Raw genomic sequence first — 27,809 nt, 5'->3', positions numbered from 1 at the left:
AAGGAAACGACCTTCCCCAACCTGTTGCCACAAAGTCGGAAGCACAGAATCGTCTTCAGCACTCGACAGGTCCTGTTCTGTGAGCTTGTGTGGCCTACCATTTCGCGGCTCACCCGTTGTTGCTCCTAGATGTTTCCACTTCACAATAAAATCACTTACAGTTGAACAGGGCAGACACTTGTTGGAAAAGGGGCATTCTATGACGGTGCAATGTTGAAAGTCACTGAGCTCTTCAGTAAGGCCATTCTACAGTCAATGTTTGTCTATGAAGATTGCATGGCTGGTGGGCTCGATTTTATACACCTGTCAGCAACAGGTGTGGCTGAAATAGCAGAATCCACTAATTTGAAAGAGTGTCCACATACTTTTGTATATATAGTGTATCATATTAAAACCTGCAAACATCTCTCTCCACCCTATGGAACAATTTGTAGAATTGCAGCAAACATGCTTTAAAAAAAGCTACTTTCTCTCTATGCCCCAAGGCAAAATGTGTAGAATTGCACAAAATTAACTCTGTGGATCCTACCCCCAAAGTTGCCCATCCCTGGCCTAAACTGACACCATGTGCATGCCTTTGTGAAAATGCACTGTACAATGAGGCGATTTGCCTACTTTGTCTTCCTTTCTTTTGCAGCACAGTTGAGAAACAGAATAGCACCCATTAGAGGTCTTCACAGGTCCAAAATGTTGGACCAGTGGCTTTCCCACCTAACCCAATATGCATAAATAGAAAAAAATAAAACTGGGGCCTGTTCTGAATGGACTCGAGGACAGTCAGACCAGTTCGGAAAAAGGACTGTGGAAAAACAGACCCAGATCGTCTACTACTGCTGCAAAGAGATAGGCGTACAGAAGGAGACTAAATAGTTAATTTCAAATCAGAATATTTTTGATAAAGATGAGCATTATATATTGTTACATTAAAGGAGTTACTCTGGTAGGCCTAAAACATTCTTCTTCACATCAAGTTCAACTGTCGAGGTAGTTGGAGCACCGGTTTACACAGGCCTGCTGTAGCTAAAAAGCCTATCATAGCCACAACACACCAAATGTTCACAAAAGTTTCCAAACTTTATTAGGGTAATAACAAAAGTAAGTAAAGCCATTGTTTATAGGGAAAATATGAACAGGTTATTAAATTGCAGCATTACATAGTTAATTTTTTCATCTCGGTCTACTTGTTTTTTTCTTTTCATGGTTTGAGTGTGATTAACAATCGTAATTCCATTATACTGCTGCAAACACAACATTAAAGTTAGAACTTAATTTAGCCAAAGAAAATGGCTCAACAGAATGAAAAAAATACTTGTTGCATATTTAAAGAAACTGGTTTAAACCTTCACAAAAGTTTTGAACAGCCTATATTGCAGCAATTAGGCTTACCAACAAAAGGCGAGTGCCTGTACTATAGGCTACCCAACAAAATGACAGCAATAGGCTAATGATATTTATTTTACAACTGGCCTACTTACAGTGCATTCGGAAAGTATTCAGACCCCGGGACTTTTCCCAAATATTGTTATTCTTAAATGGAATCTATTTTAATCTACACACAATACCCCATAATGACAAGGCAAAAGCCAGTTTTGACATTTTTGTAAATGTATTCAAAATAAAAAACTGAAATATCATGTGTGTTTGTACCTGTTGGATCATCTCTGGGTGTTGCTGCATGATGTGTAGGAAGCGGTCATCTGTTGCCATAGCTGCAGGTCGTTTCTTAGTAGAGCGAGACAGCTGAAAAGAAATAACAAGACATTTTATTTACATTCATATCAACACAGAACATACAGGTATAATGTCATATGAATAGATTATAGATCTACATGGAGGCAGTTGTTACCTGTTTGAACAGGTAGGTGACGATGTGGTCCAGACTGGAACAACACCCAGTACACACCATGGTATCTATAACAACACACACACACACACACACGTTAGTCACACACGTTTTTCAACCACTCCACAAATTTCTTGTTAAACTATAGTTTTGGCAAGTCGGTTAGGACATCTACTTTGTGCATTACATGTAATTTTTCCAACAATTGTTTACAGACAGATTATTTCACTGTATCACAATTCCAGTGGGTCAGAAGTTTACATACACTAAGTTGACTGTGCCTTTAACTTCTTGGATATAGGGGGAGCTATTTTAATTTTTTGGATGAAAAACGTTCCCGTTTTAAACAAGATATTTTGTCACAAAGATGCTCGACTATGCATAAAATTGACAGCTTTGGAAAGAAAACACAGACGTTTCCAAAACTGCAAAGATATGGTCTGTGAGTGCCACAGAACTGATGTTACAGAAAAAAAACCAGTTAAAAATCCAATCAGGAAGTGCCGCATTTTTTGAAACCGCCTCATGGCAATGACTCCTTATATGGCTGTGAATGGGCCACGAATGAGCTTAGGCTTTCTGTCGCTTCCCCAAGGTGTCGACAGCATTGTGACGTATTTGTAGGCATATCATTGGAAGATTGACCATAAGAGACTACATCTACCAGGTGGACGCTTGGTGTCCTCCGTTGCAATTATTGCGTAATCTCCAGCTGCAGTATTTTTCCGTTCGCTTCTGATGAGAAACCAACTGTCACGACTGATATATTATTGAATAGATATGTGAAAAACACCTTGAGGATTGATTCTAAACAATGTTTGCCATGTTTCTGTCGATATTATGGAGCTAATTTGGAAAAAAGTTTGGCGTTGTAGTGACTGCATTTTCCAGTCTTTTTCTTAGCCAAACGTGATGAACAAAACAGAGCTATTTCGCCAACACAAATAATATTTTTGGAAAAAATGAACATTTGCTATCTGAGAGTCTCATCATTGAAATCATCCGAAGTTCTTCAAAGGTAAATTATTTTAGTTTGAATGCTTTTCTTGTTTTTGTGAAAATGTTGCCTGCTGAATGCTAGGCTTAATGCTATGCTAGGCTATCAATACTCTTACACAAATGCTTGTGTAGCTTTGGTTGAAAAGCATATTTTGAAAATCTGAGATGAAGAATCAACAACAAGTGGGACACAATCATGAAGTGGAATGACATTTATTGGATATTTCAAACTTTTTTAACAAATCAAAAACTGAAAAATTGGGCGTGCAAAATTATTCAGCCCCTTTACTTTCAGTGCAGCAAACTCTCTCCAGAAGTACAGTGAGGATCTCTGAATGATCCAATGTTGACCTAAATGACTAATGATGATAAATACAATCCACCTGTGTGTAATCAAGTCTCCGTATAAATGCACCTGCACTCAGAGGTCCATTAAAGCGCAGAGAGCATCATGAAGAACAAGGAACACACCAGGCAGGTCCGAGATACTGTTGTGAAGAAGTTTAAAGCCGGATTTGGATACAAAAAGATTTCCCAAGCTTTAAACATCCCAAGGAGCACTGTGCAAGCGATAATATTGAAATGGAAGTAGTATCAGACCACTGCAAATCTACCAAGACCTGGCCGTCCCTCTAAACTTTCAGCTCATACAAGGAGAAGACTGATCAGAGATGCAGCCAAGAGGCCCATGATCACTCTGGATGAACTGCAGAGATCTACAACTGAGGTGGGAGACTCTGTCCATAGGACAACAATCAGTCGTATATTGCACAAATCTGGCCTTTATGGAAGAGTGGCAAGAAGAAAGCCATTTCTTAAAGATATCCATAAAAAGTGTAATTTAAAGTTTGCCACAAGCCACCTGGGAGACACACCAAACATGTGGAAGAAGGTGCTCTGGTCAGATGAAACCAAAATGTAACTTTTTGGCAACAATGCAAAATGTTATGTTTGGCGTAAAAGCAACACAGCTCATCACCCTGAACACACTAAACCATGATGCTGCCACCACCATGTTTGACAGTGGGGACACTGTCAAACATGGTGGTGGCAGCATCATGGTTTGGGCCTGCTTTTCTTCAGCAGGGACAGGGAAGATGGTTAAAATTGATGGGAAGATGGATGGAGCCAAATACAGGACCATTCTGGAAGAAAATCTGATGGAGTCTGCAAAAGACCTGAGACTGGGATGGAGATTTGTCTTCCAACAAGACAATGATCCAAAATATAAAGCAAAATCTACAATGGTTCAAAAATAAACATATCCACGTGTTAGAATGGCCAAGTCAAAGTCCAGACCTGAATCCAATCGAGAATCTGTGGAAAGAACTGAAAACTGCTGTTCACAACAGCTCGAGCTGTTTTGCAAGGAGGAATGGGAAAACATTTCAGTCTCTCGATGTGCAAAACTGATAGAGACATACCCCAAGCGACTTACAGCTGTAATCACAGCAAAAGGTGGCGCTACAAAGTATTAACTTAAGGGGGCTGAATAATTTTGCACGCCCAATTTTTCAGTTTTTGATTTGTTAAAAAAGTTTGAAATATCCAATAAATGTCGTTCCACTTCATGATTGTGTCCCACTTGTTGTTGATTCTTCAGAAAAAAATACAGTTTTATATCTTTATGTTTGAAGCCTGAAATGTGGCAAAAGGTCGCAAAGTTCAAGGGGGCCGAATACTTTCGCAAGGCACTGTAAGGAGTCATTGCCATGAGGCAGTTTTAAAAAATGCAGCACTTCCTGATTGGATTTTTATCTGGGTTTTTTCTGTAACATCAGTTCTGTGGCAATATCTTTGCAGTTTTGGAAACGTCAGAGTGTTTTCTTTCCAAAGCTGTCAATTATATGCATAGTCGAGCATCTTTGTGACAAAATCTTGTTTAAAACGGGAACGTTTTTCATCCAAAAATTTAAATAGCGCCCCCTATATCCAAGAAGTTAATGGCACCTGTTTGACCTTGTTATCAGTATAAAAGACACCTGTCCACAACCTCCACTATGGCCAAGACCAAAGAGCTGTCAAAGGACACCAGAAACAAAATTGTAGACCTGCACCAGCCTGGGAAGACTGAATCTGCAATAGGTAAGCAGCTTGGTTTGAAGAAATTAACTGTGGGAGCAATTATTAGGAAATGGAAGACATACAAGAATACTGATAATCTCCCTCGATGTGGGGCTCCACGCAAGATCTCACCCCGTGGGGTTAAAATGATCACAAGAACAGTGAGCAAAAATCCCAGAACCACACGGGGGGACCTAGTGAATGACCTGCAGAGAGCTGGGACCAAAGTAACAAAGCCTACCATCAGTAACACGCTACGCCGCCAGCGACTCAAAACCTGCAGTGTCAGACATGTCCCCCTGCTTAAGCCAGTACATGTCCAGGCCCATCTGAAGTTTGCTAGAGAGCATTTGGATTATCCAGAAGAAGATTGGGAGAATGTCATATGGTCAGATGAAACCAAAATATTACTTTTTGGTAAAAACTCAACTTGTTGTGTTTTGAGGACAAAGAATGCTGAGTTGCATCCAAAGAACACCATACCTACTGTGAAGCATGGGGGTGGAAACATCATGCTTTGGGGCTGTTTTTCTGCAAAGGGACCAGGATGGCTGATCCGTGTAAAGGAAAGAATGAATGGGGCCATGTATCGTGAGATTGAGTGAAAACCTCCTTCCATCAGCAAGGACATTGAAGATGAAACGTGGCTGGGTTTTTCAGCATGACAATGATCCCAAACACACCGCCTGGGCAACGAAGGAGTGGCTTCGTAAGAAGCATTTCAAGGTCCTGGAGTGGCCTAGCCAGTCTCCAGATCTCAACCCCATAGAAAATCTTTGGAGGGAGTTGAAAGTCCGTGTTGCCCAGCAACAGCCCCAAAACATCACTGCTCTAGAGGATATCTGCATGGAGGAATGGGCCAAAAATACCAGCAACAGTGTGTGAAAACCTTGTGAAGACTTACAGAAAACATTTGACCTCTGTCATTGCCAACAAAGGGTATATAACAAAGTATTGAGATAAACTTTTGTTATTGACCAAATACTTACTTTCCACCATAATTTGCAAATAAATTCATTAAAAAATCCTACAATGTGTGATTTTCTGGATTTTTTGCCCCTCATTTTGTTAGTCATAGTTGAAGTGTACCTATGATAAATTACAGGCGTCTCTCATCTTTTTAAGTGGGAGAACTTGCACAATTGGTGGCTGACTAAATCATTTTTTTGCCCCACTGTATACTACCCAGTACAGTGTGGTGCAGTGTGTGTGTGTGTATATATATATATATTACCCAGTGCAGTGAGTCCCTCGGAGATAGATGACAGTATGTACATGACGACATGCGGCTCTAGAGAAGCAATGAAGTTCATGTGATCCTGAGTCAACACCTCCAACAGACTGTAGAACGACTGGCTCAACTTGGGATAGTCCTGGAGGGAGGGATGCAGACAGGAGAGCAAAGGAGAGTTGGTGCACGTTTTGCTGGAACTGCCATTGTCAGATTGTATATTTACAATGTTCAGAGAAATAGATCACTGTATGTATGTATGTATGTATGTATCTACCAGCAGGTCGCTGTGTGGTATGGACAGCAGCAGTTTGATGAAGGTTTGTAGTGCGTTGTCCAGTGCGTCATCTCCATAGAGACGGAACACCCCGAAATTGACGTAGTTCCCAGAAAGCACAGCCTTCAGCATAGAGAAGCACACACTGACACCCTTCAGCTTCACACTGTACACCTGGTCCTTAGGCACCTCCCCGATGGTCAGGATACGATTACCTGGAGAAGGGGAGAGGGAGAACCAAGGAAATTAACATAAAATTGTGTGGCTGACCAACCAAATCACAATGCTCCAGTGAACAGCAACTGTTGCAATAAGACACAATAAACTGTTGCAATAAGACATGTTTTACCATAGGTGGTGATCATCTTGCTGGTTTCTCTGAACAGCAGGATTCCGTTGGGCGACGACACGTCAAACTGTAACCTCTGTGACCTGGAAACAAACAGAGTTCGGGATTCCTATTTTCCAGAAAAATCGAACAAATTATCCATCCCAAGACTTTCCCAGATATCCCGAGATTCTATTTCAAACCGGAAATGGTATCTAAAAGCATATAATACCAGCAAGGGGAAAATGGACAATTATACCACTGTAAATTGAGAAATACACAGAGGAATCTAACGGTTTCTTGTTGTGTTGCAATTGAATCAACTCAAAGTTCTTTCAAAGTCATCCTACTACTTAGTTGCTGTAGCTTATAGTTTGAATGTAGGCCTATGAAGCACTGTTGGACAAATGGTCAAATAATTGTAGGTTATTACAGCTAGTGAAAATGGTAATTTTACTGGTCGACAGAAAAATGTCACCCAGCTTGTATGCTCTCTCCTCTCCCCTTTAAGAGCAGCTGCCTGGCTATCAGGGCAATTGGGAAGATTCTGACTGTATATGATAAGCGAGTTATGTAGGGACTTTGTTTAGCGCAGCATTAGATACACTAGAGTATGTGGACACCCCTTCAAAATGAGTGAATTCAGGTATTTCAGCCACACCCGTTGCTGACAGGTATATAGAATTGAGCACATAGCCATGAAATCTCCATAGACAAACATTGGCAGTAGAATGACCTTACTGAAAAGCTCAGTGACTTCCAACATGGCACTGTCATAGGATGCCACCTTTCCAGCAAGTTCGTCAAATCTCTGCCCTGTTTGAGCTGCCCCGGTCAACTTTAAATGCTGTAATTGTGAAGTGGAAATGTCTAGGAGCAACAGCTCAGCCGCAAAGTGGTAGGCCACACAAACTCACAGAATGGGATCGGCGAGTACTGAAGCGTGTAGCATGTGAAAATCACCTGTCCTCGGTTGCAACCCTCACTACAGAATTCCAAACTATCTCAGGAAGAAACGTCAGCACAAGAACTGTCTGGAGGCTCACGAAATGGGTTTCCATGGCCGAGAACATCACTATGCGCAACGTCATGCGCCGGCTGGTGTGGTGTAAAGCTCGCCGCCATTGGACTCTGGAGCAGTGGAAATACGTTCTCTGGAGTGATGAATCACGCTTCACCATCTGGCAGTCCGACGGACAAATCTGGGTTTGGCGGATGCCAGGAGAACGCTACCTGCCTCAATGCATAGTGACAACTGTTAAGTTTGGTGGAGGAAGAAAAATTGTCGGGGTCTGTTTCATGGTCCGGGCTAGGGCCCTTAGTTCCAGTGACGGGAAATCTCAACGCTACAGCATACAATGACATTCTAGACGATTCTGTACTTCCAACTTTGTGGCAACAGTTTGAGGAAGGCCCTTTCCTGTTTCAACATGACAATGCCTCCATGCATAAAGCAAGGTCCATACAGAAATGGTTTGTCACGATCGTTCTGGAAGAACACGACTAGCCTGCACAGAGCCCTGACCTCAACCCCATCGAACACCTTTGGGATGAATTAGAACACTGACTGCGAGCCAGGCATAATTGGCCCACATCAGTGCCCAACCTCACTAATGCTTGTGGCTGAATGGAAGCAAGTCCCAGCAGAAATGTTTCAACATCTAGTGGAAAGCCTTCCCAGAAGAGTGGAGGATATCAAAGCAGCATAGGGGGGACCAATACCATAATAATGCCCATGATATTGGAATGAGAAGTTCGACAAGCAGGTGTCAACATACAAACAGTTGAAATCGGAATTTTACATACAGTGACGTTTTTCAACCACTCCACAAATATCTTGTTAACTAACTATAGTTTTGGCAAGTCGGTTAAGACATCTACTTTGTGCATGACAATTTTTCACAGACCAATTATTTAGCTGTATCACAATTCCAATGGTCAGAAGCAAACATGCACTCAATTAGTATTTGGTAGCATTGCCTTTAAAATGTTTAACTTGGGTCAAACATTTCAGGTAGCTTCAAGCTTCCCACAATAAGATTTTGGACCATTCCTCCTGACAGAGCTGGTGTAACTGAGTCAGGTTTATCAGCCTCCTTGCTCGCACAGACCTTTTCAGTTCTGTCCACAAATTTTCTATGGGATTGAAGTCAGGGCTTTGTGATGGTCACTCCAATACCATGACCTTGTTGTCCTTAGGCCATTTTGCCACAACTTTGGAAGTATGCTTGGGGTCATTGTCCATTTGGAGACCCATTTGCGACCAAGCTTTAACATCCTGACTGATGTCTTGAGATGTTGCTTCAATATATCCACCTAATTTTCCTGCCTCACGATGCCATCTATTTTGTGAAGTGCACCAATCCCTCCTGCAGCAAAGCACCCCCACAACATGATGCTGCCACCCCCGTGCTTCACGGTTGTGATGGTGTTCTTCGGCTTGCAAGCCTCCCCTTTTTCCTCCCCCAAACATAACGATGGTCATTATGGCCAAACAGTTCTATTTTTGTTTCATCAGACCAGAGGACATTTCTCCAAAAAGTATGATCTTTGTCCCCATGTGCAGTTGCAAACCGTAGTTGCAAACCGTATGCCGGTTTTGGAGCAGTGGCTTCTTCCTTGCTGAGCGGCCTTTCAGGTTATGTCGATATAAGATTAGTTTTACTCTGGCTTTGGATACTTTTGTGCTCGTTTCCTCCAGCATCTTCACAAGGTCCTTTGCTGTTGTTCTGGGATTGATTTGCACTTTGCGCACATCTCTAGGAGACAGAACGAGTCTCCTTCCTGAGTGGTATGACGGCTGCGTGGTCCCATACTTTTATACTATATATTGTTTGTACAGATGAGCGTAGTACCTTCAGGCGTTTGGAAATTGCTCCCAAGGACAAACCAGACTTGGAGTTCTACACATTTTTGCTGAGGTCTTGGCTGATCCCTTTTGATTTTCCCATGACATAAGCAATGAGGCACAGAGTTTGAAGGTAGGCTTAAAATACATCCACAGGTACACCTCCAATTGACTCAAATGATGTCAGTTAGCCTATCAGAAGCTTTAAAGCCATGACATAATTTTATGGAATTTTCCAAGCTGTTTAAAGGCAGTCATCTTAGTGTATGTAAACTTCTGACCCACTGGAATTGTGATAGTGAATTATAAGTGAAATAAACTGTCTGTAAACAATTGTTGGAAAAATTACTTGTGTCATGCACAAAGTAGATGTCCTAACCGACTTGCCAAAACTATTGTTTGTTAACAAGAAATTTGTGGAGTGGTTGAAAAACGGGTTTTAATGACGCCAACCTAAGTGTATGTAAACTTCCGACTTGAACTGTATGTTCACTGTGACAGACAAGCAAACCGCGTCAAATAGTACTGTTGGGTTCTGAAAATATGAAATATATTTATTCATGTCCCTGAGAGAGAGAGGGGAATGTATAACGTTTAAATTCTGTCCAGATGCATTATTGTTAGTCAGAAGGGACCATATGGTAGGAAGAGAGACACATTCTGGGAAGAGTCAACATGACAGCCGTCAGTAGGAATGAGTGAGCACTTTGGGGCAGAGGTCAGGTCAGCTGAAGTGAGGAAGAACAAATATCATTAAGGTTCTATCTAGCAACAGAGATGCATTGGCTGTTCAGATGTGTAGGAGGAGACTCAGCATAGGAAAAAGGGTTATTTTTTTATATATATATATATATTTTTTTTGTAACTTTAATTTAACTAGGCCCAATGGGTGAACAAACTTGGTTTAAGCTTTACTAATCACCCGTGAGTTTTAATAGGTTCATTTAGAACCTAACAGTACTAATAGCATAAAATCAGCACTATGGACAGCTTTCGGTCAATTCCCAGTAAATCTGACACATCGCTTTTGTTAGTGCAACACGGAAAATTTTTGCGAATGTCTATTTCCTTGAGCGCTTTTGCAGACAATGTATTAGGCGTTTTGTTAGCAACCGCTGTTTATATTTTGGCAACAATGCAAAATGTTATGTTTGGCGTAAAAGCAACACAGCTCATCACCCCGAACACACTATCCCCAGCGTTGCACTACAGTGAAACCGGCGTTGAAGATGGAATCCGCAGTAGGTAAAACAGCCCCACTTCCTCCCCCTTTGGCCGTTATTGTTTTGTTGACGAAGCAGAGTTGGGGAGAGTCGCGCATCGTGATTAAAAAGAAATTGCAGTACACCGCTGTTCTATTGCACATGCAATGATATCAGAGGGGAATAAACAGTGTTCGTTGTCTACAGAAACCTCATTGTCATATCACAAACGGACATCGCAGTTTCACCATTAAGAATTTCAGCTTTTAACCCCGACACAGGGTTGAGTTCGAGGGAGAAGTGTCAGGGTTCTGGTAGCATTGCATATTTTGTATTTCCACATTAGTGCGACATCGAAAATTGTACATATTTGTTCCAGTTGCCAAAAACAATTTCCCCTCGGGAATCAGGGATGCACTTGGTAAAAAAATAAAATAATAATAATAATACTTTATTTTTTTTTAAATCTTTTTTTATTTAAATTCGGGGCTAGAAGTGTGTGCATGTTTGTGTACCTGTTGTGGACGAGCTCAGCCATGAGCTTTAGGACAGGAGTGGTGCATGCTGGTACGTGGTACCAGAGTTCTATTGCTCTCTGCAGAATGGGCATGTAGGCTGGGTAGCTGGTGGAGGGGTTAAGGACAAAACTGTCAACCAATCACATCTCCACTGCAGAATTCCCTATTCTGCGACAGACGGTCTTATTTCTTCTAGACAACGCATTCCTAACATTCTGTAACCGTGCAACCTCCTAAACCCTGGTCAGTAAAGGTCAGGGGTTACAGGTCAGAGGACAGGATTGAGGGTGTATAGAGGTCTGGGGTCAGTGAAGGATACATCCAGTCGAAGAGCATCATGAAGCTGGTCTTGGCGTTGAAGGCAAAGGCGATACCTCTCAGGTCTCTGACCAGTCCCACCAACGTCCTCTTGGCCTCCTGCTCGTTGAACGTGTTGGTGCTGAACATCTGAGCAACCGCTTCAAACGCTGCCGTCAGGGGAAGCATGAACTGTTCAAACTGGTCCTCATCCTCACCTACACACACGAAAAGGTGAAAGAATGAAAAGTTATCCAAATAAGAAATATTACTGATAATTGTGTTGATAGGTGTGTGTGTGTGTCTACCTAGGTCGACCATCAGCAGACGTCCCAGCGCGGTGTAGAATGTGGTGCGGCATCTCATGTCGCTGAGGTTTGATTGGTTGTTCACACCCAGGAAGGAGAAGTGCTCACTCTGACATAGGAGAAAAGCAAAAGGCATTACCGAAAAAGAACTGGATCAAAAGGCATAAATTGAGTTTCAGGTGGTTAGGGGTCAGGGTTCTTACTGTGTGGTTGTTCAGCATGAACTGAACAGCGCTGAGTTTCACCAACTTCCTCACACTGCTGTATGTACACACACACCGTCAAGGAGACAACACAGGAGCTGGAATATAACAGAAAACGAAACCCCACCCCTTTTCACACACACGGTAAAGGATATCCTATGGAAAGGTCGTTGAGTAACTGAAGTGTCTTGGAGGTGATTGGTTCACACTGGCCCCAGTACTTCAGATTGGTGATGCTGCAATCACAAATGGTAATCAATCAATCGTTACTTCATAGTACCAGTACTAGTACCAATACCACAGTAAACTCACATTTTTCCGATGAAGACGCTCAGTACCATGGTCTCATCATTTAGCCCCAGAACCTCTGACAGCCGCCGGTACAGCTGGGACACACACAGAAACACGTCATTAACCATTGGAACACCCCCTAGAGAGAGATCAGCTACACAGCTAAAGTAGGAGAGAACTAGGATATAAATCATCTGCTAGCAGTGTGACACCAGCCATACATCTCCACAGGGTTGAAGACAACACACACCCATCAACTCTGCTCTCATCCCCCCAGCATGACAGTGTGTGAGCAAAATGCCCTTTCTGAACAAACATGCGCACTTTACCCCCCCCTTACTAGCTCTGACTTTGCTGATAGTAAACTAGTTTATTTAGGAAAAGTGTACTATTAATGAGAACATGCATACGGAAAGTATTCAGACCCCTTCTCCACATTTTGTTTCATTACAGCCTTATTCTAAAATTGATTTAATTGTTTCCTCCCCCCTCAATCTACACACAATACCCCATAATGGCAAAGCAAAAAAAACAGGTTGACATTGTTTCTAATGTATATCAAATAAAACAATAATATTACATTTCCATAAGTATTCAGACCCTTTACTTAGTTGAAGCATCTTCGGCAGTGATTACAGCCGAGTCTTCTTGGGTATTTTTTATTTTGACCTTTATTTAACTAGGCAAGTCAGTTAAGAACAAATTCTTATTTTCAATGATGGCCTAGGAACAGTGGGTTAACTGCCTTGTTCAGGGGCATAATGACAGATTTTTACCATGTCAGCTCGGGGATTCGATCCAGCAACCTTTCGGTTACTAGTCCAACGCTCTAACCACTAGGCTACCTGATGCTACAAGCTCGGCACACCTGTATTTGGGGAGTTGTCCCATTCTTCTCTGCAGATCCTCGTAAGTGCTGTCAAGTTGGATGGGGAGGGTAGCTGCACAGCTATTTTCAGGCCTCTCCAGAGATGTTCGATCAGGTTCAAGTCTGGGCTCTGGCTGGGCCACTCGAGATTCAGAGACTTGTCTGGAAACAGGTTTTCATCAAGGATGTCTCTGTACTTTGCTCCGTTCATCTTTCCCTTGATCCTGACTAGTCTCCCAGTCCCTGAAAAACATCCCTGCAGCATAATGCTGCCACCACCATGTTTCACCATAGGGATGGTGGCAGGTTTCCTCCAGATGTGACGCTTGGCATTCAGGCCAAAGAGTTCAATCTTGGTTCCATCAGACCAGAGAATCTTGTTTCTCATAGAGTTCTTTAGATTACTTTTAGAAAACTCCAAGCGGGCTGTTATGTGGCTTCCGTCTGGCCACTAACATAAAAGGCCTGATTAGTGGAGTGCTGCAGATATGGTTGTCCTTCTAGAAGGTTCTCCCATCTCCACAGAGGAACTCTGAAGCTCTGTCAGAGTGACGGGTTCTTTGTCACCTCCCTGACCAAGGCCCTTCTCCCCCGATTGCTCAGTTTGGCCGGACAGACATCTTTAGGAAGAGGTGGTTCCAAACTTCTTCCATTTAACTATGATGGAGGCAAGTGTTCTTGAGGACCTTCAATGCTGCATACATTTTATGGTAACATTCCCCACATCTGTGCCTTGACACAATCCTGTCTCAGAGCTCTATGGACTATTCATTTGACCTCATGGCTTGGTTTTTGCTCTGACATGCACTGTCAACTGTGGGACCTTATATAGACAGGTATGCCTTTCCAAATCATGTCCAATCAATTGAAATTTACACAGGTGGACTCCAATCAAGTTGTAGAAACATCTCAAGAATGATGGGAACAGGATGCAACTGAGCTCAATTTCCAGTCTCATAGAAAAAGTTTTTAAGACTTATGTAAATAAGGTATTTCTGTTTTGTTATTATGGGGTAGTGTGTGTAGATTGATCCATTTTAGAATAAGGCTGTAACGTAACAAAATGTGGAAAAGGGGAAGGGGTCTGAATACTTTCCGAATGCACTGTATGTGGTTTTCCAACCTAGCTATCTTCAGATAAAATCTCTAACTAAGTCGCTAAATGTTTAAAATGCCAAATGAAAATGTGAGGTAGTGTGTGTGTGTGTGGTAGAGTGTTAAATTGAGCAGAGCTGAGGGTGATTTGCCTAAGTAGCGGGAGGGAGGGGGATTAGAGTGAGGGGTATTATAGAGGGGTATGCATGTATCATCTGCTGGTCTTTATTGTTCTTTAATCTGACAGGTCAGACTCATACGGTCCATCTCACACAACTTGAAATATCAGACATTCCAGAGCCCTCATCATACAAATTATTCTAGAACTCCCCTGCCTCCACCCCACTTCCATTGGGCTCTTTCTGGCTAGCCATGTTAGCAGTAACACTGACCATGTCACTAGGAAGGGGTAGGAGAGGATTACTATAACACCAAACAGACATGTAGCGCGGGGGGGGCTGCTCTCTCTACTGTCGCCACTTATCTGGGCTGTTCACATTTTGCAGCCTCTGCCCAGCACAAAGAAAACGTAGTCAGTCAGCCCAAGTTGTATTGTAGAAAGGCTGTGTCTGCTCTAACACACCCACAGACAATGGAGTCTGGGACAAAAGAGCTGCTAGTTAAAATATAACACATAACTCTCACTAGTAACAGTCTAAAAGAGGGAGGGAGAGAGAGAGAGAGAAAGAGGGAGGGAGGGAAAGGGAGAGAGATTAACAGAGTTAGTCAGACATTTAATAGGATAAACTGTATTGTCTAGGCTTGGGCGCTATCCAGATTTTCATATCGTCCTTCTCTCATCCCGGGATTTATGGTATTACTGGCATAGCACACAAGGGGGTGCTAAAAACGCAAGAAAAGTCCATTGGGCATTCATTACCAGAATGCTAACAAATTTAGCACAAACAAATAGCGAAATCACAGATGCGGTTAGCTAAATGCTAACAAGCAAAAACAAACATAAAATAATTGCAAAGACAGGAAAATTCTGCTTATAAGGTTATACAATAATGGCTAGTAGCTACCAAATATCATTTTTGGCGAATGTGGCCATTTACAAGAGAAATTGTGTAAATGAACAAAGGGGATGCAGCATGTGTACACGGAGCAGATGGGAGAACAGAGGGGATTTAAAAAAAATAATTTATAAAAAATACAAAAAGTTAAATCGCTAGTAAGGAGCAAAGGAAAACAAAATGGTAGCTGTACAGACAACTCATCCAGAGCTCTAACTTCTGGCAAGCAATCAATTACAAAATATCTGATGGCAAACAGTTAGTAGTTTCATACATGTTTAACTTCACCTTATGTGCGCTGTACAGACAGAGACTTGCCAATAGATACAGAACACCATTAGCTCACTTTCTCCCATTGTGCTATTTACTGTACTAACACGTGACTGGCTCAACTGTTTCCTGGGGAACTACGGTAAGCTTCATAATGTGATAGGCGAAATGAAGAACGCAATCGGCTTAATCTCCAAACGTATTGCACAAGTTGACTGAAGGCATTCACTTAAAAAGTAGCTACAACTATTCAAGTGTATTGAAAAACTGCAAAGAAAAACCATCCTGTGGCTTTTTCCAAACACCCTGGTATACGGTATACCGCTCAAGCCTAGCATTGTCCTTGGTGGGGAAAATTGTCCCAGACACAACATTGCTGTGGATCATCTCAACATTAGATCACATTTCAGGTCTGAAGCATGTGTGTGTGGTAACAGTACTTACCTTGGAGGACTTTTGCACCTGGTCTCCGATGTAGATTTTCCTGAACTGTTCGAAGAAGCTGAGCATGGCCAACTCCAACCGCTCGTTACCCGCCTGGGCCAGCCGCGAGTCTGTTAGGTTCATCAGCTGGAGCACCCTGAGACGACACACACACACACTGATCAATTCATCTGCTGCAGCATCCATAGCAGGGCTGTCCCAGACAACAACAAATCTTCGACCGAGAGCAGTCCTGTTCTTTCAACTGATCGAAATGTTTCTTTCCATTTATTGACAGACACACCCCCCTATGTGTTTGAATAAAAATTACATATGCAATGAGCTTGTCCGATGCTTTAAGCACACCGTTTGATTACATCATTACGATACAGATAACTCAAAAGAGCCCCGATGGTCACACTTTTTTTTATTTAAATGACAGTGAGTGCCTGTGTGACTGGCGCACGTTGTCTCGCTCTCCTCCCTACTGCAGCGAAAAGGTACCACAGCAACTGTTTATTGCACTGTCCGTGCTGATGCTGCACAATCATTACAGCCATTTAGTTGTTATACTTGTTTCTAACTGAAAAGTTTTGGTTACCGAAATCCCTAAATTGTTTAGGAAAAACATTCCCTATTCCCTCAACCCTTGCTCTCTTACGTGAAACATGTAAGCATCGCATCCGACCAATATGGCCTGACCTATAGCCTATCACGTAAACAAACTCAGAACACTGCTGTTAGATTACAATATCATTTTTTCTGACCATTTAGAAGTGTAAACAAAGTGTCCGTTGGAACAAAAATACCAGTCTATTCTAATGAAAAATAAAGTGTGAAGCCTTTATTAAAAGCAATGAAAAGCGTAATGAAAAACAGACGAATCTGTGAAATTGCTTTATGCAACATTTTGTCGTTGCATGAGGCTTGGTGCACACGGAATCAGTAAGCTATTAAGCACATTTAACAGTTAGGCTATTGATTATAGACCCAATTTTCTTAGACAATTAGGCAAGGGCTGTTTCCTCGTCTGCTGCCTCCACCGCAATGTCCTCAATCCCCATACATTATGCACATAGCAACATAGGGAAAAGAGCCAATTCTACAGCGCACTAAAGACAATGTTTCAGAACCGTTGACAACAACCGTATCCAATGTGGGAGAAAGCGCATGTTATAAAATAATATTTGATTTATTAGTGTTAGTGCGAATTTTTTTACAGCCTATCGACCAATCAATGGACCAGTGGACTAAATGGGGTCAGCCCTAATCCAGACAAATATTTCCAATAGGACATGTAGGTGGCGGTATTGGTTAGGGTGAGGTTACTTGTGTGCGGACATACCGGCAGACTAGTTCTCCGTCCATGGCATCTTGTTCATCTGTGGAGGCGAAGGACACTCTTCCTCCAATGACCGCCCCGATTATATACACCAACCATGTTAACCTTCCTGTAGAGATATAATTATATACACCAACAACAACCTGCCTGGTAACAAAAACATGTTTGTTTAAAGCGCTATTTTGTCACATATTTCTTTGATTGATTGAGAGGGAGAGACACTCACCCTCCTGGACAGTGATGTCGATGGTACTAGAGTTGGTAGACTGCAGTAGTTCCTGGTAGGTCTGTGCTGATTGGTCAAAGAGCTGGACCAATAGGGCACAGGTCTTCTCGTATTCACAGCGACCGATGGTGGAGAGCTGGTCTAACTGCTGCTGGACTAAACCTGCGTCATCTAGAGGGTCCTCAAGCCCATCCCTACACACACACACACACACACACACATGAAAATGGTTTCAAAGTTCCACAATTTGACCTGTGAGTTTGAGACAGTTACCTGAGGATGATGCAGACAGACTCGAGGCGGGAGGTGATGTAGGCCTTGGTGACTTCAGGTGTGTATGTCTCTAGCAGGTGAGGCTCGGTGGCTTTAACGTAAGGGACCGACGCTGCCAGGCGCTGCCACAGGCTCAACAGGTAGTGGACAGAGTTAGGGGCAAACTCCCAGTGCTGAAACACACAATATAAAAAGGTTAACATACAACAACGACGACAATCTTTTTCTGATACATCAATCAGGAGGAAAAAGGTTTCAGCAGAACATTAACGCTTGCATCTAACATACCATCCCACCCCACGCACAAGTGACATGACTAAGGCATAGGAGCTCACACACACAGTACCTGTAAACTGGTGACAGTAAAGTTGGCTATAAGCCTGATGACTTCTGGGTAGTTTTCTACTTTGACCAGCTCTCCTAGCTGGTAGTTACTCTTCAGCCGCGCCAACAGACGACAAAACTCATGGTAGTTGTTAGGGTCTGACAGGCTCTGGAACACAAGCACAGCGGCTCTGGTTGAGGCACACGATGTGGTATCAGAGAGATATGGGTCAGCAAGAAAAATAACCCAAAAAGCAAGGATGGATCTGAAGGGAGAACATCACTTCACACAGCACAGGGGCATGTAGCCTAGTGGTTAGAGCGTTGGACAAGTAACTGAAAAGGTTGCAAGACCGAATCCCCAAGCTGACATGGTAAAAATCTGTCGTTCTGCCCCTGAACAAGGCAGTTAATTAAGCCCACTGTTCCTAGGCCGTCATTGAAAATAAGAATTTGTTCTTTACTGACTTGTCTAGTTAAATAAAAGGTAAAAAAACAAAAACAAATGTTTTACATTTAACACGCAACAGTGTGTGTGTGTAATACCTGCGGGTTCTCTAGTATCCTCTTGACTCCGTCCACCAGGTGAGAGAGGAACTTGGCTCGCTCTGCATTGTTGAACAGAGACCTCCGCACCGACGCTATCTGGACTAGACACGACAACACCTACACACACACACACCATTAAACACTACATCCATTATGCTCTGAAGTGAATATACCAGACACACGTTCAGCTTTACTCACCAACGGGGAGAGGGAGGGAGGGATGGAATGATACAAATCAAAAAAGAGCTGGAGAGTGGAGGAATCCAAAAACGCTGCGAGAGAAAGAGAGACCAGTTAGGTTACTACACAGTAATGGGTGGCACAGCCCAGCTATTTTACAGAATTGTCAGAAGGTGTCACCTGATCTCCAGGAGGTGGGGATCTGAACAGTGCAGAGGTCATCAGAGGACTCGTCTGTGGACGTTCCGATGAAGTCATAGTTCAGACAGTTGTGGCTGAGCTTCAGCAGCTGCATCAGCAGACCATGCTGACTCTCATCATTCAGGTTCAGGTTCTTACCCGACGCCTACACACACACGTACACAGGTCACAAGAATGACTGGAAATGTCAATACGTTACTACAATCTCTAACACACAAGCTGCTGCTACTACGACTATTGCTACTGCCACCACCCCTAAACACACACCTGTTTGAGGAGATTGCAGGACAGGGTGAATATGTCGAAGAGGGACGAGTCTCTGAACGACGACGCAATCTTCCTGTGTTTGGTCAGTGGGTGGCTGGTGTCTGCCTGTACACGCAAACACAGATTTAACTCACACACACACACTTTCAAAAACACATAGAACACCACCACTTTAAATGAGAGGAAAGAAGGGAAAATAAGAGTAGCTCATTTTCCCCCAACATCGGACACCCCCTAACATCGGACACTCTCTAGCGGTTGGAGGATTAAAATCACCTCGAGTTCAACATTTAAACGGCCTGGAAAATAACAGTGCGTTTTGCGACTAAAGACACCCTTCTAGCTAGCTGACCACCGATTTCCATTGCAGTTTATGCAAGTTAGGTTTTGAGAGTTTTCAACAACAAACAAAAAAAAAAGTCGCATTTTGTGGGACACGCTGTATATTGTAAAATTCAACTGCGCAACAGACCACACATTTAATATCAAACTTTTACCTAAATTATTCATGCTCATGTATATGTGAATATTAATCCGTTATCTACTTTCTCAAAACATAAGATGAATGTGTAAAACACTGAAGACGACGTTGGTGAAGAACCATTAAGAGTCTACAGGAGGGCGTACCGGGCAATGGAAAGTTGACAGGCAAGCCATTGTTTTTTTTTTACTGGAAGGCTAGCCAACTATCTAGTAAACACTTCGGATACAAGGTTGGTGTCTCTTTTTTGAAACTAAATTAAAAACAGACAGATCTTGTAATTTAACAAAATAGTACGGTGGCCAATAACTGGGGACTGCATGCCGATAATACAGGATGTATTCTTTTTTTAGCTAATTGCTAACCTGTTAGCTAACATTTTTACTAGACCAATGATCACAAAACATTAAATGGCTTGATCACAAGACACCTTCAACAGTGTTAATAGATTTCTTAAACGCTGTTGAATATGCCAATAACACGAGGTGCTACGCTAGAGAGGTGTGGAGGAGAGGAAAGAAGGAGAGGTAGTGTACCTGGTTGATCTCATTGGTCAGTTGGGATAGGATGGTGACGCCTATGATGCAGTGTTCTACACTGTCCTGCTGACAGACAGACAGACAGATACAGGCAGATTCGATCAGCTCACTTCCTGTTTCAAGAAAACACATTCTATTGGCTTAAAACACATTCTATTGGCGACACACGGTTGTACCTGTAGGAAGCGTGTGACGTCCGCGATGACGTTTCTGAAGACATAGTCGTCTTTCTGACAGTCGAACCAGCCAAGCTTGGTGATCCTGGAGGAGACAAACACGGAGAGAATTACTCACATGGAGGAGAGACGGATGAGGAGGAGGAGAGAGGAGAGAGGACAGCGAAGAGACGTTTACCTGGAGTACAGCTGGATCAGAGCCTGGGTAACAAACTCGGCCAACTTCGGCCGCGTCGCCAGATAGTTTAGCACATAGTTCCCTGCACACACACACAGATATGAGCCTTATGGACTGACTTGTGGAGCATGAATATAGACTGGTGGGATGTGTGTGACTTGAGTCTTACGGATGTCAATGCGATGCTCCAAAGGAAGAGGGTTGCTTGTACGCGATACCAGTTTAGACAGACAGGTAGCTGCAAGGAGTTGAGAGTAGGAAGACTGGAGAGAGAAAGAGGGGAATATGGGGATACAGGCATAGACAGGAGACACCGCAACATCAGCGGAGCTTTTTTTGATCAAGTAATAATGTAATATCAACAGTTTATTGATATAGCGTCAGTGTGTGTGTGTATACTACTCACGCTGCCTCTCTCCAGTAGTAGCTGACACTTGCTGAGACAGTCGGGGCTGTTAGTGAACTCCACCAGGGCTTTCTCTGCCTGCAGCCTCACCCCCGTCTCTGTTGTCTCGTACAACTGCTTACATAGGATCTCTAACTGGGCTAGGCTCTACACACACACACACACACACACACACACACACACACACACACACACACACACACACACACACACACACACACACACACACACACACACACACACACACACACACACACACACACACACGAGAGAGAGACATGAAGTGAGTAGAGCACTAAAAGCGTTCCGTGTCAACCGCCAGGAGACGGGTGTATAGGTGTATTAGGCTGTGTTCAGTACGGCACAACGATGTAGACCGTTCAGACAGAAATAAGACAAGACCACAGCCCATTTTACACAACAGACATGCCTCGCTCTCATTTCTACAACAAGGAGAAAGTTAACCAAAATAAACATTCAGCAGCACCCTATTGAACGTGCCCCTCGTTAGATAGAAACACAGGGGCGAGACAGACAGAGAGACGGGTGTAGTAGTGGTTAAAGGGGCTGGATGGGACTAGTCACCAGATAGTGTGTTGTACTGGGGTAATGGTTAGTTAACTTACTAACATACCAACTAAACCCATCCACCTAACTGACACTAAATCCACCAGTAACACTGCTGCCGACTATTCACCTCAGCTACCGTCAGTAACACCATTGTTGTAAAGAACTATTTACCTAATCACGCACCTCCCAGCTAGCCTGACCGACACCATATTGTTTCAAGGACTAGTCAGCAGAATCCCAAAGATAGTGTGACGCTAGCTGCTGATATAGTACAGTATGTACTAGTATAGATAGGGTGGGAGCCACATGGCTGGTGAGAAGAGGACTGGCACGCATAGATAAGAGCTCAATACCCCCATCACTACTGCTGACACACACACACTAATATGGCTCCTATGAATACACAGTCCTGATGCTGTGTAGTCCATAGCTGGCTAAGGATGTGGGCTACCTAGAGCATGTCATACCAGGTTCCTGAGAACAGTGTCAAGATCTTATGGTTTGAGCAGGCCAAAATAGAATGTGCGTGTCTAGAGCGTGCAGTGTGTGTGTGTCGTGCATGATGACTTCGCAATAAGAGACATCGCACGGTCAGGCATCCTGACCAGAAAGCGCATCCCTCAGTGCGAATGCACCTGCAGTAATTATTGATAAGCTATCTATCCGGGTCTCTCACGAGCCCGCTAAGCTAAAGTTACCTTTAGGTAACTATATATATATATATATATATATATATCTGTATTTATACTGACACTGTAGATCTCTAAATTGTGCATTTCTATGCACAGAATTAACATGGGAGGGGTGAAGACAATTTAATCAACACATAGGTGTTGCTACATAGCTACATGGCCGACTTAGCTATCAACAAAATGATTAGCCAGATACTGTTGCATCAGCAGTGTAGCTGGCTAAGTTAAGTAGTCACCGACAGCTTGAGGTCACTACAAACACAAAAAGGATCTATGGACAGCATGAGGCAGATATACACAAAGACTTTGTCATTTCAACAGAAACACCGTAGAAAGCACAGTAAATGTGCTTTACAGCATTAAACACTGACTCCCTTGTGGGTAAAATTATGAAAAATACTTAACTAATTGGAAGCCTCTGGTAAAAAAATACTTTAGCATAATGTATTTATTTTCAGTAATAGCTTATGCCTACTGTAGATTAAAATGATCTGTTCCAGGCAACAATCTCATGCTGTCGGGTGAGACATGAAGCTCAGACTATTTTAGTAAAGTGGGTGTGAAGTGGAATAACATTTTCAGCAGCTGCTGGATTGACTTGCTTATAAGTATCTTTATTGCTAGCCAACTTTGAATTACTGCATGTTTTCTAACCTAACCGAACTAGCTAGCTAACGTTGCCACAAGCCATTTCGGTCTTCACTAAATTGCTCGGCAAAATATTGACGTACAACCTAGGAAAACATCACCCAAAAATAAATGTTGTGATGATGATAGGCCTCGCTGTACAACAGCTTCTGAATGCCATAAAGAACACACTTGAGGTCAGATACATAACTGTTTGCAGACCAGGAGTGTCTGTATAGCCTCTCCCCACTAACCATTTGTTTAATTTAAACATTGTTCCATAATGTTACAGTATTAGCTAAACCTGTTCACTTTACCAGTAGTATGCAAACATTCGGTGGCACAGAAAGAAGAAAAAAAAGGTTGTGAGTCTGGTAAAAAATAAATCAGTGGTATTGTGTAGGCCAGGGCTTCCAACCCTGTTCCTGGAGAGCTACCGTCCAGTAGGTTTTCATTACAGCCCTAATCTAGCGCACCTGACAGGGTTCGCTTAGGAAAATGTGGCGCTGGACAAAGTGACCGGCAAGATTTCAATTTACTGGACATTTGAGAAACTTACCAGACATCCATATGCATTGGGTGCGTAATGCCTTAGGGCGTCCACACACAGTGCTCAAAATCACATTCAGATTATTGCAATTCATCTTAATAGAAATTAGCCTGTAAAGTTTTTAATAAAGTATGCCAACATGACGTGCTTTTCAATAAAACCTAACATTGTCCGTTGTGTCTTCATCCCTGCTATAAATCATAAACTAATATAATTTAAAACACTTAGCCTTGAAGAACAAGTTGCCTACACAGTAATAAAACAATGTCAAAATATATCTGTAAAATATAATTTCCAAACGACCTATAGGCTATTTGTATGAACATTTTAATAAATAACAAAACACGTTTTCAAATACAATCTAGGCCTCTCCAATTTCATTTAGCCTAGGCATGAACATTTTAATTAGGCCTAATAAATAACAGAAACATGGCTCACTAGTAACACCTGGGCTGTCCCGCCCCACTCCCGCTGCCATTCAGCACCACAGCAGTGGAAGGAGGCCACTCCAGACAGTCACGAATTGAAAAAATTATAAAACTGATGTTGGACAAACAAATTCGAAATGTAAATAAACATAATTTGTTAAGACTGGTTCATTGAAAGAAAGCTTATTTTACAATGCTCATGTGAAACAAAGACAGAGCCATGTATTTATGAAAGCACTTGTTTCCAAAGCTCTGGGTGATGTTACATTTATTGTCATTTAAACCATTGTGGGGTCTTGACTCGTGTCATGTGTGATATAAATGGCTTACTGATAACTCTGTTTCCTACTAAAGGCAGTTGGCTGCCTAGTTGGCTGCAAAACGAACTCACCGATGTGAATAGTTGGCAACGATGTTTCGTTTACAAGTTGCGCTACTGAATAAGCGCAACTAAAATGAACCAATTGCGCATGATACACATCATCACTCTACTCAAGCCATTCCAAATCTTTATACTATACACGACACAGGGGCAGCATATGCAGAACAGCTAGGACCAGGCCTGACCAACACAATCATTTGCCTCTAATTTACTTGCGTTTGCGGCGGGCCTTGGCCTGCTCAAAGGTAGTCGCTGCTGTTGGGAAGCTTGCAACCTTGTTACTAAGTCCTCAAGAAGGCGTGATCTTGACTCTGTCTCTGGTGTTTACTCTGTTTTGGAGAAAGAATCCCCTCTCAGCAGGTACACTGGAAACAGGGATAATCAACTAAATCTTTGCCAATTTTGGAGCACAACTGGTATTTCCATCTCCCAGACAATTTGGCAGGAAATGTTATTTTCCAACTTTTCATTTAATAAAAAAAATTAAAAAGAATTAATAGGTCAAAAGCAGGCATTTCCCAGCTAACAGAAACCCTGGCATCTGATTTGAATAATTAGCTGGTTGATCAGCTGCATCAAGTTAGTTACAACTGGGGTTGGATAGAAAAAAAACTACAGGAGAATAGCTCTCCAGGAACAAGGTTGGAGAGCCTTGGTGTAGGCTATAGCAATGTTTTATCTAGCCGTCTTATTTTAATTTGTTCAATGCCTCAATTGATTTCATAAACTATATCGGATATATGCTGTAGGTTCAAATCAACCCAAGATGAACACTGAAGATGGAACTCAACCTGTTCTCAACCACTACTTTGCCCCATTCTTCCAAGAGCTCACAGAGTTTGAATGAAGACCTCTGGTGAGGTACATGTACACACACAACTTGACATGTCCCTTGTCATCGGTCTTTTAACCCACAGTGCTGTCATTCAATTGATTTATTTTTCTATGCTTGTCCTAGGGGTGAAAAGAGCTGACAAATCCAAACTGAGGATGATTGTTCCGGAGCCCCATGAGGAACACCTGACACTTCGCAGACTTCTCGCTTCTGTCCAAATGGTCCCGTTGTGGGTTTCACTGCCTCTGCCCCTTACCCCAAATAGAGTTGCCTCTGATAGATCTAGGATTGTACCCAATCCCAATTGTAACTGTCTCTCCCTCCACAGCACACCCCAAATATAATTTTTTAATTAGTGTGGTAATTATGCTCCTATTTGGTTAAATGTGTTAACTGTTGTTACTTCTTTTGCTGTTACCAATTTGAATAAATGCATATACAAATGTATTGTTTGTCTTACATTTAGATTAAGACACCAGATTTTCCAGCTTAATAATGTCATTTTCATTTACAGCAAAGATGTAATACATTTCATAGTACTATTTTTTTTTACTGTAAAATATTACAGCATCTCTAAATGCACAGCAGGGTTGAGAAAAAAAAAGGGTTTTATTTAACTAGACAAATCAGCTAAGAACAAATTCTTATTTACAATAACGGCCTAGGAACAGTGGGTTAACTGCCTTCTTCAGGGGCAGAACGACAGATGTGTACCTTGTCAGCTCGGGGATTCGATCCAGCAACCTTTCGGGCAACTGGCCCAACGCTCTAACCACCAGGCTACCTATTAAGCTGGCAACTCCGGTGCCAGTATAATGCTGTACATTTACAAACATTTTTCAATATAGTTTATGTATTCATTGCTTGAGGTGACAGCTGTAAGTGCTACCTAATGTCAATGGTACAAGGTGCCCACATGACAGCTCGACATAGCTAGCTTGTAGCTGGAATGCTGGCTATGTAGAATTGGCTGGAAAGCTGGCTAACGTTAACGTTAGTTGATTTGCTAATGCTATGCTAGCTAACTATGCGTGTCAGTTTCGCAATGGAACATTGTTCTGGTTGCATAATGTGCACGGTGTGGTTTAAGTAGCCAAATAACAACGATGCACGAGCTGTCGAGCTAGCGACATTGCTGCTCACAGCGTGTAAAAACTCAATGATATTTCGAAAGGGGTAGCGCGGGAGAAATGTATTGTGCTGCTTGTAAGCTAGCAACAGCCAACTCCTTCGCTAACCAATAGCACAACATTGAGGTCTGACCAAGCAAGCCAATCACAATCCAACAATTACATTTGCACATTAGATACATTTTAGTAAAGAGCGGCGAATGCGGTCTTGATTTGCTAACCAATTAGTGCTAGCTAACAACTTAGCTAGCGTTACTGTAGCAAGTTAGCCCCCTCCATCTTCTCCTAGCTAGCAGATAGGCCTACCCATTGGACATATCTGTTGAAGGGTTTGTTTGGCGTTACTTCCTTAAATAGGCAATAGATAAAACACAATAACTAGCCGGTACAAGCGATACAATCGCCCAGTTGAAACCATCCTCTTTCATAAACAAAAATGTGTTCTGTCCGCATCTCTAGGTAGTTAGCTAGCTAAACGGCGAAAGTTAACGTTACACGATGACAGGCCACAAGTCAACACTGCAGCCCGCATCCTATACATATATCCCACACAACCTGTACGGCGACTGCTTAATGGATGCATTCACTCTATATATCAAATAACGTATCAAAATATATATTATAGCTCATTCAAATAGTTATTGTGGATTTATATACTACAAAAACATAAAGCTGTGGTTACCTGCACATGATCCGCCATTTTGCTCCATTCATGCTCCTCTCTCACTCCCCCTAACAAAGTGCATGCGCGCAGATTTTCACATTCAGTAAGCATTTACGCTCGCGAGTCGCGCAATCGTTACGAAAGTTGCCCGGTGCAACTTTACAGAATTTTAAAATCCGTAAAATAAAATACCGCTCACATAAAGCAAACCCCGCTCTTTGTTTACCTCGCTCTTAAAGGGAAACTGCTTAATTGCGTTATTTTCTGTTCTGAAATTAGTTTAATCAAACACTATAGAAAGGTTTATGAGTGTGGCACTGCATGCTAAACAGTAGTTAAATACGGTTAAATATGTAGTCTGCCAGTCCTACGTGTCTGCTTTGGGAATTGGGGACATACATGTTGTAAACCTTTGCTTCCTTTAATAATGCTTTGTTTCACAGTCTAGATGGGCCAACATAAGTCTAAAGGTCTCATGTGGTCACACATCATGGAATGCTGGTTTCAAACTACTTGTACACTACACCACATTTTGACCTAATTATTCTTGCAGATATCCAGCCGAGTTACAGGCCCAATGTGACTGACAGGATTTGAACTTGGGTCTCCAGGTTCCAAAAAATGCACATAACCCCCTATACCAAAACCTGTGCATTCGCTCAGTGAACCATTGGGGAGCCAAAACAAGTCACCAGGTCTCAGCTAACG

The 27,809-nt window shown here is 42.4% G+C and overlaps 1 protein-coding gene across 4 annotated transcripts in view; it reads right to left on the bottom strand.

The window, feature by feature from the left end:
• LOC109868301 (exportin-7) overlaps positions 1-27,263 on the bottom strand; it is a 32,138-nt gene extending 4,875 nt beyond the window's left edge. Inside the window, exons 1-26 of one of the 4 annotated variants that reach the window (XM_020457753.2) lie at positions 27,120-27,263; positions 21,224-21,370; positions 20,987-21,080; positions 20,818-20,899; positions 20,640-20,724; positions 20,461-20,529; positions 19,444-19,548; positions 19,156-19,321; positions 18,994-19,067; positions 18,793-18,912; positions 18,269-18,415; positions 17,923-18,095; positions 17,650-17,843; positions 17,427-17,532; positions 16,103-16,238; positions 12,431-12,504; positions 12,274-12,354; positions 12,119-12,182; positions 11,916-12,024; positions 11,630-11,825; positions 11,308-11,415; positions 6,764-6,846; positions 6,415-6,629; positions 6,141-6,279; positions 1,847-1,911; positions 1,648-1,740 (exon numbers count right to left, since the gene is read on the bottom strand). In XM_020457753.2, coding sequence (XP_020313342.1) covers positions 1,648-1,740; positions 1,847-1,911; positions 6,141-6,279; positions 6,415-6,629; positions 6,764-6,846; positions 11,308-11,415; positions 11,630-11,825; positions 11,916-12,024; positions 12,119-12,182; positions 12,274-12,354; positions 12,431-12,504; positions 16,103-16,238; positions 17,427-17,532; positions 17,650-17,843; positions 17,923-18,095; positions 18,269-18,415; positions 18,793-18,912; positions 18,994-19,067; positions 19,156-19,321; positions 19,444-19,548; positions 20,461-20,529; positions 20,640-20,724; positions 20,818-20,899; positions 20,987-21,080; positions 21,224-21,370; positions 27,120-27,212 — 3,018 coding nt within the window. In that variant the 5' untranslated portion in view covers positions 27,213-27,263. The remainder of the gene's footprint in view (positions 1-1,647; positions 1,741-1,846; positions 1,912-6,140; positions 6,280-6,414; positions 6,630-6,763; positions 6,847-11,307; positions 11,416-11,629; positions 11,826-11,915; positions 12,025-12,118; positions 12,183-12,273; positions 12,355-12,430; positions 12,505-16,102; positions 16,239-17,426; positions 17,533-17,649; positions 17,844-17,922; positions 18,096-18,268; positions 18,416-18,792; positions 18,913-18,993; positions 19,068-19,155; positions 19,322-19,443; positions 19,549-20,460; positions 20,530-20,639; positions 20,725-20,817; positions 20,900-20,986; positions 21,081-21,223; positions 21,371-27,119) is intronic. The other 3 variants (XM_020457755.2, XM_020457756.2, XM_020457757.2) reach the window with 3 other exon arrangements.
• Positions 27,264-27,809: the final 546 nt, after the last annotated feature.

This window comes from Oncorhynchus kisutch, linkage group LG23, assembly GCF_002021735.2.
Source record: "Oncorhynchus kisutch isolate 150728-3 linkage group LG23, Okis_V2, whole genome shotgun sequence".
Classification (NCBI taxonomy): domain Eukaryota; kingdom Metazoa; phylum Chordata; class Actinopteri; order Salmoniformes; family Salmonidae; genus Oncorhynchus; species Oncorhynchus kisutch.
Note: the sequence above shows the minus strand (reverse complement) of the source record. Positions and strands in the feature narration are given on the sequence as shown.